General features: G+C 72.8%; 1 protein-coding gene across 1 annotated transcript; it reads left to right on the top strand.

Annotated features, from left to right (window-relative positions):
- Positions 1-13: 13 nt before the first annotated feature.
- BAZ2A (bromodomain adjacent to zinc finger domain 2A) lies at positions 14-14389 on the top strand. Its single transcript, XM_054187186.1, is given in 30 exon segments — positions 14-82; positions 4212-4349; positions 4847-5434; positions 5854-6039; positions 6612-6788; positions 7182-7385; positions 7475-7535; positions 7624-7732; positions 7912-8013; positions 8104-8314; positions 8429-8490; positions 8606-8671; positions 8755-8946; positions 9037-9291; positions 9681-9895; positions 10019-10093; positions 10276-10438; positions 10563-10622; positions 10713-10848; positions 10952-11523; positions 11815-12040; positions 12145-12300; positions 12389-12552; positions 12648-12931; positions 13033-13165; positions 13284-13430; positions 13514-13746; positions 13828-13898; positions 13901-13970; positions 14083-14389. Coding segments are annotated over 29 exon segments (5346 nt in total). The 5' UTR covers positions 14-82; positions 4212-4213; the 3' UTR covers positions 14375-14389.
- The last annotated feature ends 627 nt before the right edge of the window (positions 14390-15016 follow it).

Below are 15016 nucleotides of genomic sequence, written 5' to 3' on the forward strand. Positions count from 1 at the left end.
GGGGCCGGGAGCACCTGCGCCGCCACCGGCACCGGCTCCGCTCCGCGCCGGGCGGGCACCGGGCCGGCCCCGCCGCCCCCAGGTAGGCACCGCGAGGGACCGGCCCCGGGGACGGGGACAACCCCACACCGGGACCCCCCGCGGGGCCGGGAACTCCCGCACCGGGACCCCCTGACCCCGCACCGGGCAGGGATTCCCCCCCTCCTCCCAGGGCCGCGCCGGGATAGGGCCCCCCCCCCTCCCCCCGCACCGGGACCCCGTTCTCCCCCCGCCGCCCCGGTGCCCGGAGGCGCCGCCGTCCCCTGCGCGGCGTGACGTCACCGGGGATCCCGGGGGCCGGGGCAGCCCGGGGAGGGAGCGGGGGGTGTCCGGTGTCCCGGCGCCCAGCCGGGGAGCAGCGGGGTCCCGCCACCGGCCCCGTCCGCCCCTGCCCCGCGCGGCGCCGCCGGGAACGGGAGGAGGGAGACGGACAGGGGACCGGGGTGGGGGCAGCCCCGGTGGGGGCGGTCCGGGATCCGCGGGGGTTCCCGGTGCGGTGCGGTGCGGTGCGGGGGGGGGGGGGGCCGCGTGGGGATTCCCCCCGCCCTGACCCCGCCGGGGGCGGGGATCCCCCTCCCACGTGGGCGCTGGGTCCGCCCCCCCCACCCCCCCCGCCTTTTCCCGGTGACGCGGGGCGCCGCTCCCGGTGACGCCACCGCGGCGGCGGTGACGTGCGCGCGGGGGGGCGGGGCTGGGACCGCCCGGCGGCGCGCGGCGCTTCCTGCCCTGCGCCGCTGCCTCGGCCCCGTTCGGCCCCGCGGGCCCGGTGCGCTGCGGCCCGGCCCGGCCCGGCCCGTGCGGCCGCGCCATGCGGAGCCGCCTCCCGCCCCGCGCCGCCTGAGCCGGGCCCGCGGCGCCCGCCGGGCCCGCGCCGCCGCCTGCCAGGTGCGGGGTCGGGGCGGGGGGGGGGCGGGCGGTAACGGTCCGCGGCGGCCGTTAACGGCCGGGGCTGGGGGGCGGGGTGTGTGTGTGTGTGTCGGGGGGGGTGGCGGAGGCGAGGGGAGGCCGGGGCGGCGTCGGCGAGACCAACCTCCCCCTTCGCGACCTCGGTGAGACCTCCCCTTCCTCCCCCCGCATCCCGGTACCCGCCGGGACACCCCACCCCCCCACACACACACCCCTCCGCCGCCGCTTACCGGCCCCGGAGACACACCCCCCCCCCAGCTCCCCTCCCGGTGCGGCGCCCCGGCCCGACCCGCGGGGAGCCCGGGCCGCCGTCCCCGGTGGCTGGTGCCGTTCGCCCCGCTTTCCCCGTCCTGACGCAGGAGGGAGCTCCCCCCCCCGCCGCACCGTCCTTCCACACCCCCCCCCTTCCCCCGTCCCCGTCCGGTTCCCCCCGGTTCCCCCCGCCCCCTCCCGGGCCGGGACCCCCCCGCGGCGGTGGGTGGGGGCGGGGCGCTCCCCCCGCGACCCGGCGAGGGGGGGCCGGGGGGGGGGGGTGGTGTTGTCCTTGCCGCAGGGGCCGGGGGGGGGTCCCCGCCGGGTGCGGCGGCGAGGGCGGGGGGGGGGCGCCGGTCCCGGGGCCGCGTCCCTCCGTGTCCGTGTCCGTCCCCCCCCCCCCCCCGCAGGAAGTGGCCGGGAAATGGCAGCCGGTTGTTGCGTCTCGTTGTTTTTGAAACGTCCTTTTTAATCAGGTCGCGTCTGGCTCCCGGCGCCCCCGGGGGGGCCGCTGGCCCCGGGGGGGGGCGAGCTCCCCGCTGGGGGAACGGCACCGACTAAACGGCACCGATGCCCCCCCCCCGCCTCAGCCCGCAGCTGTGCCCCCCCCCCCGGCTCCAGGGAACGGTCCCTGTCTGTGGTGCCCCGTGTCCCCCCCTCGGCACCCGCAGCCGTCGGGGGTGCCGTGAGCCCAGGCCGGGCGCTGGTGGGTGCCGGTGCCCCCGGCGGGTTTGGGCTTTAACGCCGGGGCGAACGGGTGCTGCCACGTCGGCTCTGCCCGCGCCGGTGGGAGCCGGGAGCAGCCCCGGCGAGACCCCGGCGGTGTCGCCAAGCCCGAGGTTCCCGTCCTGCTGCCGGCACGTCCCCAGGCCCGGCAGCGTTCACGGCCGTCGCCCTCCTCACCTCGCCCGCTCGCCGCCGGCTCCGGTTACGTGCCGTGGCCCAGTTTGTGGCTCGGCGCTGGGTCACGTGCCGCCTGGCGGGGGGAGCGGGACCGCGGCGGGCAGGAGCCACGGCCTCTGCCCGCACCGCACCCAGTGCTGGCCGCGATGCCGAGGGCGGCTCCGGCACCCGCAGGGCCCAGGGTGTCCCCGCGCCGGGGCAGGGCCCTGTTTGTCCCCAGAGCAAGGGCGAGCCGCAGCGAGCGGCGGTGACATGGCCCCTGTCCCCGTGCTGGCACGGCCGCTCCCCGCTGCCGAAGCCCGGCCCCGCCGTCTCCCCTCTGCCCTCGCCGTGGTTAATTCCCATCTTCCTGGCTTTTATTTTCCTCTCACGGCCGCGGTGCGTCTCTCCTGGCCCCGCTCCCCTTGGCCGCCTCCGCTCCGGCCCCCTCCCTGCGCCTGGCGCTCGCCCAGTCCATCCCAGTCTGCCCAGTCCAGCCCAGTCCGCGGCGCTGACCTGCAGCCGCCACCTGCCCGGTTCTGGCACGTCCCTTTGCTGCCTCCTCTGACCTCCAAAGCCGGCAGCGGCATTCCCGGCCGACGCATCGAACGCCGCCGGCTGCGGCTGGAACAGCTTTTTCTCTTTCCAGCCGCGGTTTCCCCGCGCCGGGCGGGGATCCCGGCAGGGGTCGGGGCAGGGGCCGGGCTGCAGCAGCCCCCGGATCACGGGCTGGGGGAGTGGGAGGCTGCGGGGCCACCCCGGGACGTCCGGGAGCGAGGTGCGTGTGGCAGCCGCGTCACCGCCCATACGGGTTTCTCCGGCGGATGAATCACCGGTGTCCCCGGCTGTCCGGGAGAGCGCTCGGCAGCCGCGGCTCCTCCGGCCCCGCTGTGGCACCGGCCGACGCGGGCGAGGGTGTGATGAAATCCCTGCCTGGGTTTCGACACGGGCCGTGCCACGAGCTGCTGCTGAAACGCTGCGTCTGCCGAGCGTGTGGCGGCATCGGCCCTTCCGGAGAGGTCAGCGGAGCCGGTGGCCACCGCGGCCGGCGGCAGGTTGGGCGTGCAGGGCAGGACGGGGAGACGCCGGCCGTGCCACCCCACGGGGTGTCCCCGCGGGTCCCTGCCAGCATCGGGGGTCCCGTCTCATCCGCTGGGGTGGCGGGGCCTCGACTCCCCCACCCCGTCTGCTCCCCCACCCCACGTGCCGGGACCCCCTCGGGTGGCTGCCAGCCCTGGCACAGCAGGGTCCCGTCCTGCGGGTAGCCCCCGCCGGGAGCCCTCCTCGTGGCGCTCTGGTTTGGAGGGACCGTTTGCTCCTCCTGGACAGTGAAGGTCACCAGCGGCTCCTGCCCGTCCCCAGGCAATGCCGAGCCAGCGCCAGGGCTCTGGATCCTGCCCGCTCCCGGCTGCGGCGTGAGGCCATCCTGGACCATGCCTCGGGCGCGTCCCTGGAGCCGCACCTGGGGGGGGACGGGGCTGAGGGCCCTTCTGGCTGGGGGGGGTTGTGGCGGGGACGTTGGCTGTCACCGCGGAGGCGTTCCTGTGCCGGCGGCTCAGCCTTCCCCAGGGAGCGCTGGGATGTGCTGGGGCCCCGGGGGGTCACGGAGCAGCTCCGGGGGGAGCCAGTGCTTTGCTGGGAAACGTCCCCCGTGGCTCTGCTGGCCGGGAACCTGCCGGAGCTCCTGCGGTCTCGCCCTGTGCCGGGGCCCTGGGATGGCGGCGCCGGGAGCCGAGGGCTGGAGTTTCAATGCGGGAAGAAGCGCGGGTGGGCGGCAAGCGGGGTTCCTCGGTGACGGCCCCCCCCCCGGGGACGCCGGAGCGCGGTGACGAGCTCTGCTTATGCAGGTGGCGGCTCGTCCCGCTGGGGCTGCGGGGCCTGGGCCGGCTCCTGGCAGAGGCAGCGGAGTCTCTGCTGCCTTGGAAGCCCGGCGAGGGGCACCGCGGTCCCGGGGGGGGCTTTTGCTGTCGCTCCTCGCCCTCCCAAGCCTCCCCCCATGTTTCCGTCGAGCTCCAGGTCGGGAGTTTGCCCTGCCCTGGGCTGGGGATCCGGCGTTTCCCCGGGCACTCGCCGTGTCGGCAGCCCCGGTCCCCGCTGGCGGTTGACCCTGCTGCCTCTTCTCCCCTCTGCAGAAATGGAAACAAACAACCATTTTAACTTCACTGGCCTTTCCTCCGCACCCGCTGCCTCAGGACCGAAACCCACGCCTGCCTCAGGGGACAGCCCCTTCGCCCACGGCTCCCCGCTCGGCTTCCCCCCGCAAGGGAAAAGTAAGTGTCCCCGCGGGGCCGGCACAGCCCATCCCGGGGCCGCGGGGACGAGAGGGACCGCGGCCGGCGGCAGCTCCCCGCACACGGGGCTGTGGCCAAGGGTCTGTCGCGTGCCCGCCGTCGCCTCGGCCCAGAAAAGCGGCCGTGGCGGAACGGGGTGTCTGCGTGGATTTGGCCGGTCAGGTGATGCCGCGCAGCCCTGCCAAGCGCTTGGCTAATCCCCGGCATCCTGCGGCTCTCGGCCCCACGGCGGGGATGGTTTTGCCGAGCTGGGGGAGCTGCCCCTGGGGGTCTCGGGGGTGCGACTGCCCAGCTCTGTCCGGGCGCAGGGGGACGCCGTGGGGCTCGATGGCTGCCGAGGTGGGGCGTCCCGTCTGTCCTCAAACCCTCTCACCCGCCGCTGGCGGGGCCTGGGCAGGTCCGCGCGAGGGAGGGTGTCGAGGAAACGTCCCTGCGGCGCCACTGACCCGTCTGTCTCTCCTCTGGCTCCCTCGCAGGTCTGAACGGGGGCATGAATGTCAATGGCTTCTCTACTGTATCTCACCCCAGTACTTCAGGGACCTTCACCCCCAGCTCGCCGCCCGCCGGCACGCCGCCCCTCCGCACCTACGACTGCCTCTGGGACTACGCGCCGTATCCGCCCGCCGGCGGCCTCAAGGACGGCAGCCCCGCCACTCCCCCGCTCCCCAGCCTCGGACAATTCCCGCTCAACGGAGTCGCTGGGGGATCCCGGCCGGCATCCCCAGGGCACGGCACTAACCTGCGGGGGGCCGGGCAGGAGTTGTGGGGCAACGGCACCCCCGGCCCCATGGGGCTGAACTTCGACTCGCAGGAGCTGTACGACTCCTTCCACGACCAGAGCTTCGAGCTGATGCAGAACGGGCCGGCCGGCTTCTACACGGCCTCCCAGCCCTCCCCCATGCTGGCCTCCGACACCCAGCCCTTCTCGCTGCCGCCGGGCCCGCCGGAGGAGCCGGGTGCTGGCCAAGGAGATGCCGACGCTGCAGCCAAAGAGATCCCCCCGGCCATCGCGGAGAACGGGGGCGGGCTGGTGGGCAGCAGGGAGCTGGAGGAGGCGCAGCCAGGTAGGAGTCCGGCGCTGCCGGTGCGGGTGGGCAGAGCTCGGGGCCGGGGCACCGCGGCGGCCCCCACGGGACGGTGGAGTTGGGCATCGCGCTCCCCGGGGAGGCTCGGCCCCTCCGACCCACGTCCCGGCTGGGGTTTGGCATGTCGCGGCTCGGAGTCGGTGCTGGGATCTTGTTCAACCAGGCCGGGTGCAAGCCCGCGGCATCGCTGCCGGCAGAGCGGCGTCCCCCCGGGGCGGCTGGGTGCCGCCGGAGGGCTGGGTGCTGGGGGGAGGCCGGGCAGCCAAACGTCCCGGTGCGGGGAATGGCGGCAGCTCGTGGCGGGTGATACCCCGGGGGCGGGGGTGGCCGGCCCTGGGCTCTGTCACCATCCCGTCCCCCTGCCGCAGCGTCTGCCTTGGGTCGGTTCTTCCCTTTAGACTTGAAGATCTGCAGCTACAACGGCTCTGCCCCCGGCGCGGCGCCGCTCGGGCAGGAGGGGCCTGTCCTGGCCCCCGGCGCCGGCAGCGGCTGCCTGGGGGACGCGTCGCCCATCGGCCCTCGGCTGGAGGACGCCCACATCCTCAGCGAAGACCCTCTGGAGCCCTTTGAGTCCCTGTCCAGAGGTAGGGGGGCTGCCGCCCTCTAGGCTTGGGGGGTGTGTGTGTGGGGTGGGGGAGGGCATCGGGGCCATGGCGGGCAGGGCAGGCAGCTGCCCGCGCCCGGGGAAGCGGTGCCAGGCCCCTCTCCGTCCCCTGCGGGCGGTGGCGGTGGTGGCAGCGATGGCGATGGCGGTGGTTGGTGATGGCGGTGGCGGCCGGCGGCGGCCCTGGGCAGGCGCTGCGGGCAGGGGCGGTCCCGGTCCCGTGGCGTCCCTCCCGCGCCAACCTCCCCCGCGCTCCCGGCGGCCTTCCCTCCCTTCCCGGCTCCGTGACGAGGCGGTTACTCAGCGCCTGAACTTCCGCGCTGGTGAACATCACCGCCACCGCCACGGCCATTTTGGGCTCCTCCGCTTCCCAGAGGGAGGGGGCGTGGCTGGGGGCGCCGAAACCCCTTAACCCCTCTTGTGCCGGAGCCTTTTCGGTCGTGGGGGGACGACCCAGCCGCCCCCCCACGGGGAGCAGAGATGTGGGTCTGCGTACCCCCAGCCCCGTTCCTGTTGCTTCCTCCCCCACCCCCAACTCCCCGCCACCGACAGACCCCGGCACCGGGGACCTCTACACGATGGACGACTCGCAGCTGGTGAGCGACCCGGCCCCCCTGGAGGAGCCCCCCGACCTGCCCGGCCTGCGCTGCGCCGCCAGCCCCCCCCTCCACGCCGCCGGCCCCTTCAGCCTGCTGCCGGCCGGCCCCGGCTCCCCCCAGGCCCTGCACGGTACGTGCCGCACCAGGATGGGTTAGTGCCCCCCCAGGCTGGCCACTCGCCCCCCACACCAGCTGGCCCCCGTGGCTCCTGGGGCGGGGGGGGGCACACTGCCTTGTTCTGCCTCCCCGGCTGCCACAGCACCTTTATGCCCGGGCAGAGCGGGGACCCCACGTGTGCCGGCACCGGGGAGAGCAGTGCCCCGGTGCGGGCACATGCCCCTGGCTGGCTGCGAGCCCCCCCGGGGGTTTCCTCCCCGCTGCGGGTGCCCCCGGCCAGCTCGGGGAGGGGATGCGCAGCCACGTTTCCCCCCCCCCGTCGGAGGAGCGGGGGCTGTCTGGTGTCACGGGCGGAACAGGATGGCGGCCGCGCTTGGCCGTGACGTCCCTGACCTTGGCTCCGCAGACAGCAGCGTTGACCTGAACGGCAGCGGCCACGCGGGGCCGGAGGAGTCGGGGTCGCCGTTGCCGGAGTCCCCGGCCCCATCTGCGGAGGAGGAGGAGGAGGAGGAGGAGGAGGAGGAAGAGGCCGCCGACAGCTGTCTGGAGATTTCGGCTGCGCCAGAAGGGGAGAGTGAAGAGGCCGCCCCGCTGAGCACCTCGGCAGCAGGTAAAGCCCAGAGCGACCCCCAACCCCGGGTGCCCCCCCCCGCAGCCAACGCGCCCCGAACCCAGCGTCCCGTCCCCCCTCTCTCGCAGGTGACGTGCCCCGGCGGCGCATCGCCACGCAGGAGGAGGTGCGCTTTCCCTTGCAGCACGGGTACGTGGCACCGTCCCTGTCCCCCTCCCTCCCTCCTGCCCCGCGGCCCGCCCCACGGCGGCACCGGGCTGAAGCTCCTTGTGCCCAGGTGGAGGCGGGAGGTGCGGATCAAGAAGGGGAACCACCGCTGGCAGGGCGAGACCTGGTACTACGGGCCCTGCGGGAAGAGGATGAAGCAGTTCCCGGAGGTGATCAAGGTACGGTCCCCGGGGAGAGCGGGGTGGGGGATGACCCGGGGTCCTGGTCCGCCACAGCCCCCCCCCGGCTCCGCCAGAGCCCCCACCTGCAGCAGATGGACGCTGCTCTGAGCTACGGCGCCCAGAGCACTAAGCCCCCCTCGTGGCCTTCCTCCTCCTCCTCCTCCTCCTCCCCCCAGTACCTGAGCAGGAACGTGGTGCAGGACGTCCGGCGCGAGCACTTCAGCTTCAGCCCCCGCATGCCGGTGGGAGACTTCTATGAGGAGCGGGACACGCCGGAGGTGGGTCTGGGGGCAGCTGAGCTGCCCAGTGTCCCCCCCGCCCCAGCCCCGGGGCCGTGCTGCGGGAGGTGACGCGGGTTTGTGCCGCAGGGTCTGCAGTGGGTGAAGCTGAGCCCCGAGGAGATCCCCTCGCGCATCCAGGCCATCACGGGCAAGCGCGGCCGACCCCGCAACGCCGAGAAGGCCAAGCCCAAGGAGCCACCGGCTGCGAAGCGCGGCCGGGGCCGGCCTCCCAAAGTCAAGATGGTCGACTTGCTGAGCAAGACGGACGCGCGGCTGCTGAAGAGGCTGGAAGCCCAAGGTACCCCCTCCCCAGCCCCGCCGGCTCCGGGTGGGTGCTGCAGCCCCTCGCAGCCTGGCTCTGGTGGGTCCCCAACGGCTGGTCAGTCGCCACCCTCCCTCTCTGCTCTCGCAGAGGTGCTCAGCGACGAGGACAAGCTGAAAATGAGCAAAATCAAGAAGAAAATGAGGCGGAAGGTACAAGGGGGTTGCGTGGGGCTCGGGGTGGCCCTGGGGCTCCTCTGGGTCCGGGTAGGGGCTTCCCTGGTGCGGGAAGGCCACCGGGTCCCCGAGCTGGTCTTGTCCCTTCCAGGCCAAGAACAAGCAGAAGCAGGAAGCCAAAGCCCCCAGGGCAAAGGAGGCCAAGAAGAAATCCAAGGTGAGTCTGCAGGGTACGAGGGGGCCGGGGAGGTGGCAGGAGATGGAGCCGCTCTCCCCACGCGTCCCGGCGTCTCTCCTCAGGCCAAGGAGAAGAAGGGCAAACCGGAGAAGGGCAAGGAGAAAGCGCGGCCCAAGGAGAAGAAGGGCAAAGGGGCTCGGAAGACGGACAAGGGGCTGCTGGCCCAGCGGCGCCTGGAGGAGCGGCGGCGGCAGCAGCTCATCCTGGAGGAGATGAAGAAGCCCACGGAGGACATGTGCCTGGGGGACCACCAGGTTGGCTGGGGCTTGGCTGGGCCAAGCTGGTGAGCCGGCAGCCCGCCCGGTACCTTGCCAGCCCTCATTCCCTCTTCTCCTTCCCTGCAGCCCCTGCCAGCCTTCTCCCGCATCCCGGGCCTCGTCCTGCCCAGCCGAGCTTTCTCCAACTGCCTGACGGTCGTGGAGTTCCTCCAGAGCTACGGCAAAGTCCTGGGCTTCGACCCGGCCAAGGACGTGCCCAGCCTGTGCGCGCTGCAGGAGGGGCTGCTGGGGGTGGGCGACAGCGCGGGCGAGGTGCAGGACCTGCTGGTGCGGCTGCTGCAGGCGGCGCTCTACGACCCCGGGCTGCCGCCATACTGCCAGGTGAGCCCCCCCGGCCCCCGCCCCTGCTCCCTGGCCCCTTCCCCTGCCACGTCAGGGCTGTCGGTGCCCGCGGGTCCCCAGCTGCTGCAGGCTCGGGGCGGGGGAGCCTAGATTTAGGGGGTGCCGCTCTTGCTGCACCCCCTTGCCCGCCGCTCAGCTGGCTCCCGGCCCCTGGCAGCCCTTGAGGGGGGGGTGTCTGTCCTCCTGCGGGGGCCTGGAGCCATGCCTGGGACACCCCCGGGCTTGTTCCTGCTGGGGCTCGGGTTCCTGGCCCTGCTTTTCCCACCTGCAGGGTTCTGGCGTCCTCCTTGCCTTGTTTTTTCCCCTCCTGGCAACCCCGCCGTGGGGCGGGAGGGGTCTCTCCAACCTCCGCTCTCTGCTCTGCCCAGTCCCTGAAGATCCTGGGGGAAAAAGTGTCGGAGATCAGCCTGAACCGCGACACCGTCTCCGAGATCCTGCGCTGTTTCCTGATGGCGTACGGGGCGGGCGAGGACCTGTGCGACGGGCTGCGGACCAAGCCCTTCCAGGCGCTGCCCCCGGAGAAGAAAGCCGCCATCCTGGCCTTCCTGGTGAACGAGCTCAACAGCAGCGCCCTCATCATCAAGTGAGCGCGGGTGGGGGGCAAATGCGTCCTCTGGTTCCGGCCCCTCCTGCCTGCGGGCGCGGCGTCGGGCTCCTCTCCTTGCCGGAGAGCCGCGCGCGGAGCCGAATCCCCGTCTTCTTGCAGTGAGATCGACAAAACCCTGGAGAACATGTCCAACTACAGGAAGAACAAGTGGATCATCGAGGGCCGGCTGCGCAGGTGGGTGGGGGCCGCCCCGCTGGACACGGATGGGTCCCGCCACCTTCCCCTCTCCACCCCGGGGCTGGCAGGGTGGTCTCGGGGTGACTTTTCCTGGCGCCGCGGCATAACGGCGTGCCTCGGCAAGCCGGGGAGGACAGGCAGTGGGGCAGGCAGCGGACGCCTCTGCTGTGTCTCGGCAGGTTGAAGGTGGCCCTGGCCAAGAAGACGGGCCGTCCCGAGTCGGAGATCACTGGCCTGGAGGACGGGCGGCGCCGGCGCAGCTCCCGCCTGACGGAGGAGACGGGCCTGGAGATGGAGGAGGAGGAGGAGAGCCGCGGACGGAGATCCCGCAGGGAGGAGGAGGTGGGGTTGGCCGCCGGATCTGCAGCTCCTGGGGGTGGTGGGGGGGAGCAGAGGTGGGGATGCCGCCCTCGGGGGGGTCTCTTTGCTACCGGCGCTTCCCTGACAGCTGCCGTCCCTTCCCCAGGCCGACACGTCTGCGTCCAGCGTCCCCGAGCTGGAGAGGCAGATCGAGAAGCTGGCCAAGGTGAGTTGGGCGACGGGGAGGGTGGTGGGGTGGGGGCCGGGGCTCCCCCCCGCTGCGGGACCCCGTCACCACCCCGCGCTCTCCCCGCAGAGGCAGATGTTTTTCCGCAAGAAGCTGCTCCATTCCTCGCAGACGCTACGAGCGGCTTCTCTGGGCCAGGACCGGTACCGGCGGCGATACTGGGTCCTGCCCCACCTGGGCGGCATCTTCGTGGAGGGCGCAGAGGGTGAGCCGGGGAAGGGGCTCTCGGGGGCCGGAGCCGGGGGGGGGGATCTCCCAGCCAGGAGAGGACCCTGCAATCTCACCTCCTTCTCTTCCCACCCTCGCAGCGGCTGAGCCGGCGCCCCAGGAGCCCCCGGAGGAGAAGGCGTCCCCCCGCGTCTCCCCGGTGAAAGAGGAACCGGTGGAGGTGCCCGTTCCCAGCCGGACGAACTGTACGGCCTCGCGCTCTCGTGGCCGGCCCCGCAAAAGCAAAGAGGAGCTGTCGCAGCACTGCGGGCCCAGACCCCCCCCCGTCAACGGGGTCCTGGAGGAGCCGGTGCCCCTGGGGCAGAGCCAGCACGACCTCAGCCAGTCCGCCTTCCTCTCCTGGCTGAGCCAGACGCAGTCGTCCCTGCTCAAGGACTCCGTCCTCACCCCCGACAGCAGCCCCGGCAAGGGGGACACGGGGCTCCCGCCGCTCGAGGCCCCGTCGGACCCCGCGGAGGAGGAAGAGGAGGAGGAGGAGGAGAGTGCCCCGGAGGCTGCGGAAAAGCAGGGCCCCTGGTTCAACCTGCTACCCCGGACACCCTGCGACGACCGAGCCCCCCTCGCTACCTCCTCCGCTGAGCCCTCGCCGCGAACCCCCGCGCAGCCCCACAGCCAGCCCCGCGGCGAGCTGCCCAAGGGCTCGGCCAGGCAGGTACGTGCTTGGGTCCGGCCAGGGCAGGGGGGCTGCCCCCGGCCTGCGGGGACCACGATGCCGGGGGGGGATGCTGGGGCAGTCGGGGGGAGCGTGGTAGGACCCTCTGCCCGCGACACCCCGGGGCCGGGGGGATGCCGACCTCGTGGCTGCACGCCAGGAGCTCCATCCTGCTGCCCCCGACCCTCCGCGCCGAGCCGTGAGAGGCGACACGGCTGCAGGGACTGGGGAAGGGGGGGGCCAAGGATCGGGCGCGGGACCGGCCCTTCTGACGTTCTCCATCCCCACCAGCTGAACGGCCTCCCCGCGGACGACGCCGCCACTCCCCTGCTCGCTTCCACGCCGGTGCACGCCGGCGCCAGGGCCCACGGCGCCTGCCCCAGGAACCGGGGCAGCCCGGAGAAGCTCCAGGACCTACCGGGGCAGCCCAAGCGCCGAGGGCGACCCCCTACCAAATTCTTCAAGCAGATTGAACAGAAGTACTTGACCCAGCTGACGGAGCAGCCTGTTCCCCCTGGTGAGAGCCCGGCCCTGGGACACCCCCCACCCCCCGACCCCGGGCAGGGGGTGGCGGCGGTGCCCCCCGGCGGGGTGCTGAGCCGCCGCGGTGCTGCCTTGCAGAGATGCAGAGAGGCTGGTGGTGGGTGCAGGACCCCGAGGAGCTGGAGGCGGTGGCTCGAGCGCTGCACCCGCGGGGCATCCGGGAGAAGGCGCTGCACAAGCACCTCACCAAGCACAAGGAGTTCCTGCGGGAGGTCTGCCTGCGCGCCACCACCGGTAAGGGCTGCCCGCGGGGGCCGGGGTCGGGGGGGGGGGGGGGGTCGCCGCCCCGTCCCCCGCCTCTGAGCCCACCCTCCACCCCCAGACCCCATCTTCCACCTGCGCCCCGAGGCGGCCGGCGCCGCCGTGTCTCAGGAAGCCCTGGCCCAATGGTCGGTGATGGAGAGAGCCTACGAGACCGACCTCTCCGTCCTGCAGTGGGTGGAGGAGCTGGAGCAACGCGTGCTGATGGCGGACCTGCAGATTCGGGTAGGTGCCGGCCTGTGCGCCGCGGTGGCCTCCACCGGGTGCCGCGGTGCGGTGGCCTCGGCCGTGCACCCACCCCGAGCCCGTCTCTCCCGCAGGGCTGGACGTGCCCCAGCCCCGACTCCACGCGGGAGGACCTGCGGTACTGCGAGCACAAGGTGGAACCTCTGGAAGACATCACCGTCCGGAGCCGACGGGACGGGCTGCCGCTGTGCCGGGAGCGCACCAACCCGCTGGACCTGGCGGTGCTGCGGCTGGCGGCGCTGGAGCAGAACGTGGAGCGGCGCTACCTGAAGGAACCGCTCTGGCCCTTGCACGAGGTGGTGGTGGAGAAGGCCGTGCTGAGCAGCCCCGAGGAGCTGAGCCTGGGCCCCACCGAGATGTGAGCCCCACATCGTCCGTCCGTCCCCGCCCCACCCCGACAACCTCCCGCGCCGCCGGCACGCCAGCGGCTCCGGCTGAGCATCTCCTTCCCCGCCGCAGAGCCTACGAGATCACGCCCCGGGTCCGGACGTGGCGGCAGACGCTGGAGCGGTGCCGCAGCGCAGCCCAGGTCTCCCTCTGCATCTACCAGCTGGAGAAATCCATCGCCTGGGAGAAGTCGGTCAACAGAGTGGTGAGAGCCCGCGCCGCGCCGGGAGGGAGGGAGGGAGGGACAGAGCCGCCCGGCCGGGGGCACCCTGGGGTGACGGGGACCCCCGTGGGCGGCGCGGCTGAGCCCCCTCTCCCCGCAGACCTGCCTGGTGTGCCGACGCGGGGACGACGACGAGCACCTGCTGCTGTGTGACGGCTGCGACCGCGGCTGCCACCTCTACTGCCACCGGCCCAAGATGACGGAGGTGCCCGAGGGCGACTGGTTCTGCTCCGTCTGCGTCTCCCGGGTAGGTCGCGAGGCAGCCCCCCACCCCCCGGGGCCAGCCGTGACCCCCGGGCTCCGGCGGTGACCCCCATCCCTTTCCCGCAGGCCGGGGAGTACCGGGACCCCATCTCACCCCGGCGGGGCAAGAAGCGGAAAAGGGGGCGTCTCTTCGCGGGGAGGCTCCGGGAGGAGGAGGAGGAGGAGAGCCCGCGCCGCCGGCCGGCTTCGCGCCGCCGCGAGGGGCTGCCCGTACCCCGTTACGCGGGCGAGGGGCTGTCCCCCGCCAAGCGGAGGGGCGCGACGCTGCGGGGACACAACAGCGACCTGACCTTCTGCGAGTGAGTGGGGCCTGGGGAGGGGGGGGGGGGGCGCATCCCCAGGGTCTCCCCCCTGACCCCGGTTTCCGTCCTGTCCCCCAGGATCATCCTGATGGAGATGGAGTCGCACGAGGACGCCTGGCCCTTCCTGGAGCCCGTCAACCCCCGCCTGGTCCCGGCTACCGCAAGATCATCAAGAACCCCATGGATTTTGCCACCATGCGCACGCGGCTGCTGCGGGGCGGGTGAGCCGGGGGGGTCCGGATGGCAGGGATGGGGGGGGGTGTGTGGGTGTCTCTCTCCTTGGGGGGGCGGGGGGGTCCCTCCGGGGTGACCGAGCGCCCTCTTTGCCCGCAGTTACTCGAGCTCGGAGGAGTTCGCGGCCGACGCCATGCTGGTGTTCGACAACTGCCAGACCTTCAACGAGGACGACTCGGAGGTGGGCAAGGCCGGGCACGCCATGCGCAAGTTCTTCGAGAGCCGGTGGGAAGAGTTTATCAGGGAAAACACGCTACTAACCCGTGAGCGGGGGCGGGACGGCGCCCCCCCCACCACCACCCCCCAACCCACCCTCCTCACCCGCCTGGGGCTGGGGTCCCCGTCCCGTTCCCCCCCCCCCTCCGCGCCCCCCACCCCCCAAAAGAACTGACTCCTCTGGAGCTGATCTCGCTGCCTGCTGATCCCGCGCGGGGGCCTCCCCACACCCCCCCCCCGGCCGGCGTGAACGGGCACCCGCCGCCCCTTCCCGCTGCCCGGACACCTCCCCCCCCCACACCCCCCCCCCCAAAAAAAAAAAAAAACAACAACTCACCGCCCTCCCCCCCAACCCCCCCCAGCACCACAAACTCTCACAGACTGTGTAAGCCAAAAGGAGAAAAAAAGAAAAAAAAAAAAAAAAAAAAAAAAAAAAAGAGGTGTTTTTTTTTTTTTTTTTTTTTCTTTTCTTTTCTTTCGTTCTTTTTAAATTTTGGTTGCTAATTAAGGACAGAAACAAACCCCCCCCACCACCCCCCCCACCACCTTCCCCGTGTCCCGTCCCACCCCCCCCAACCCCCCCATCCCATCCCCCCCCCCCAAGGAGGGAAGCGAATCCTGCCCCCCCCCGGGAATATTTAATAATAGCAATAGTTCGTAGTGAATGTGTCCGAGCGCTCCTGCGCGGCGTCTCCATGCATTAACGGCCAGTAAAGTGGACTTAGCCCCCCCCCCAGACCCGGCGGGCCCCCCCCCAGCCCGCGCAGACACTTTATGGGGAAGGGGGGGGGGGTGTTTTCCCCGGTGCAGCCCCCCC

This window comes from Rissa tridactyla (genome assembly GCF_028500815.1).
Source record: "Rissa tridactyla isolate bRisTri1 chromosome 24 unlocalized genomic scaffold, bRisTri1.patW.cur.20221130 SUPER_24_unloc_1, whole genome shotgun sequence".
Classification (NCBI taxonomy): Eukaryota; Metazoa; Chordata; class Aves; order Charadriiformes; family Laridae; genus Rissa; species Rissa tridactyla.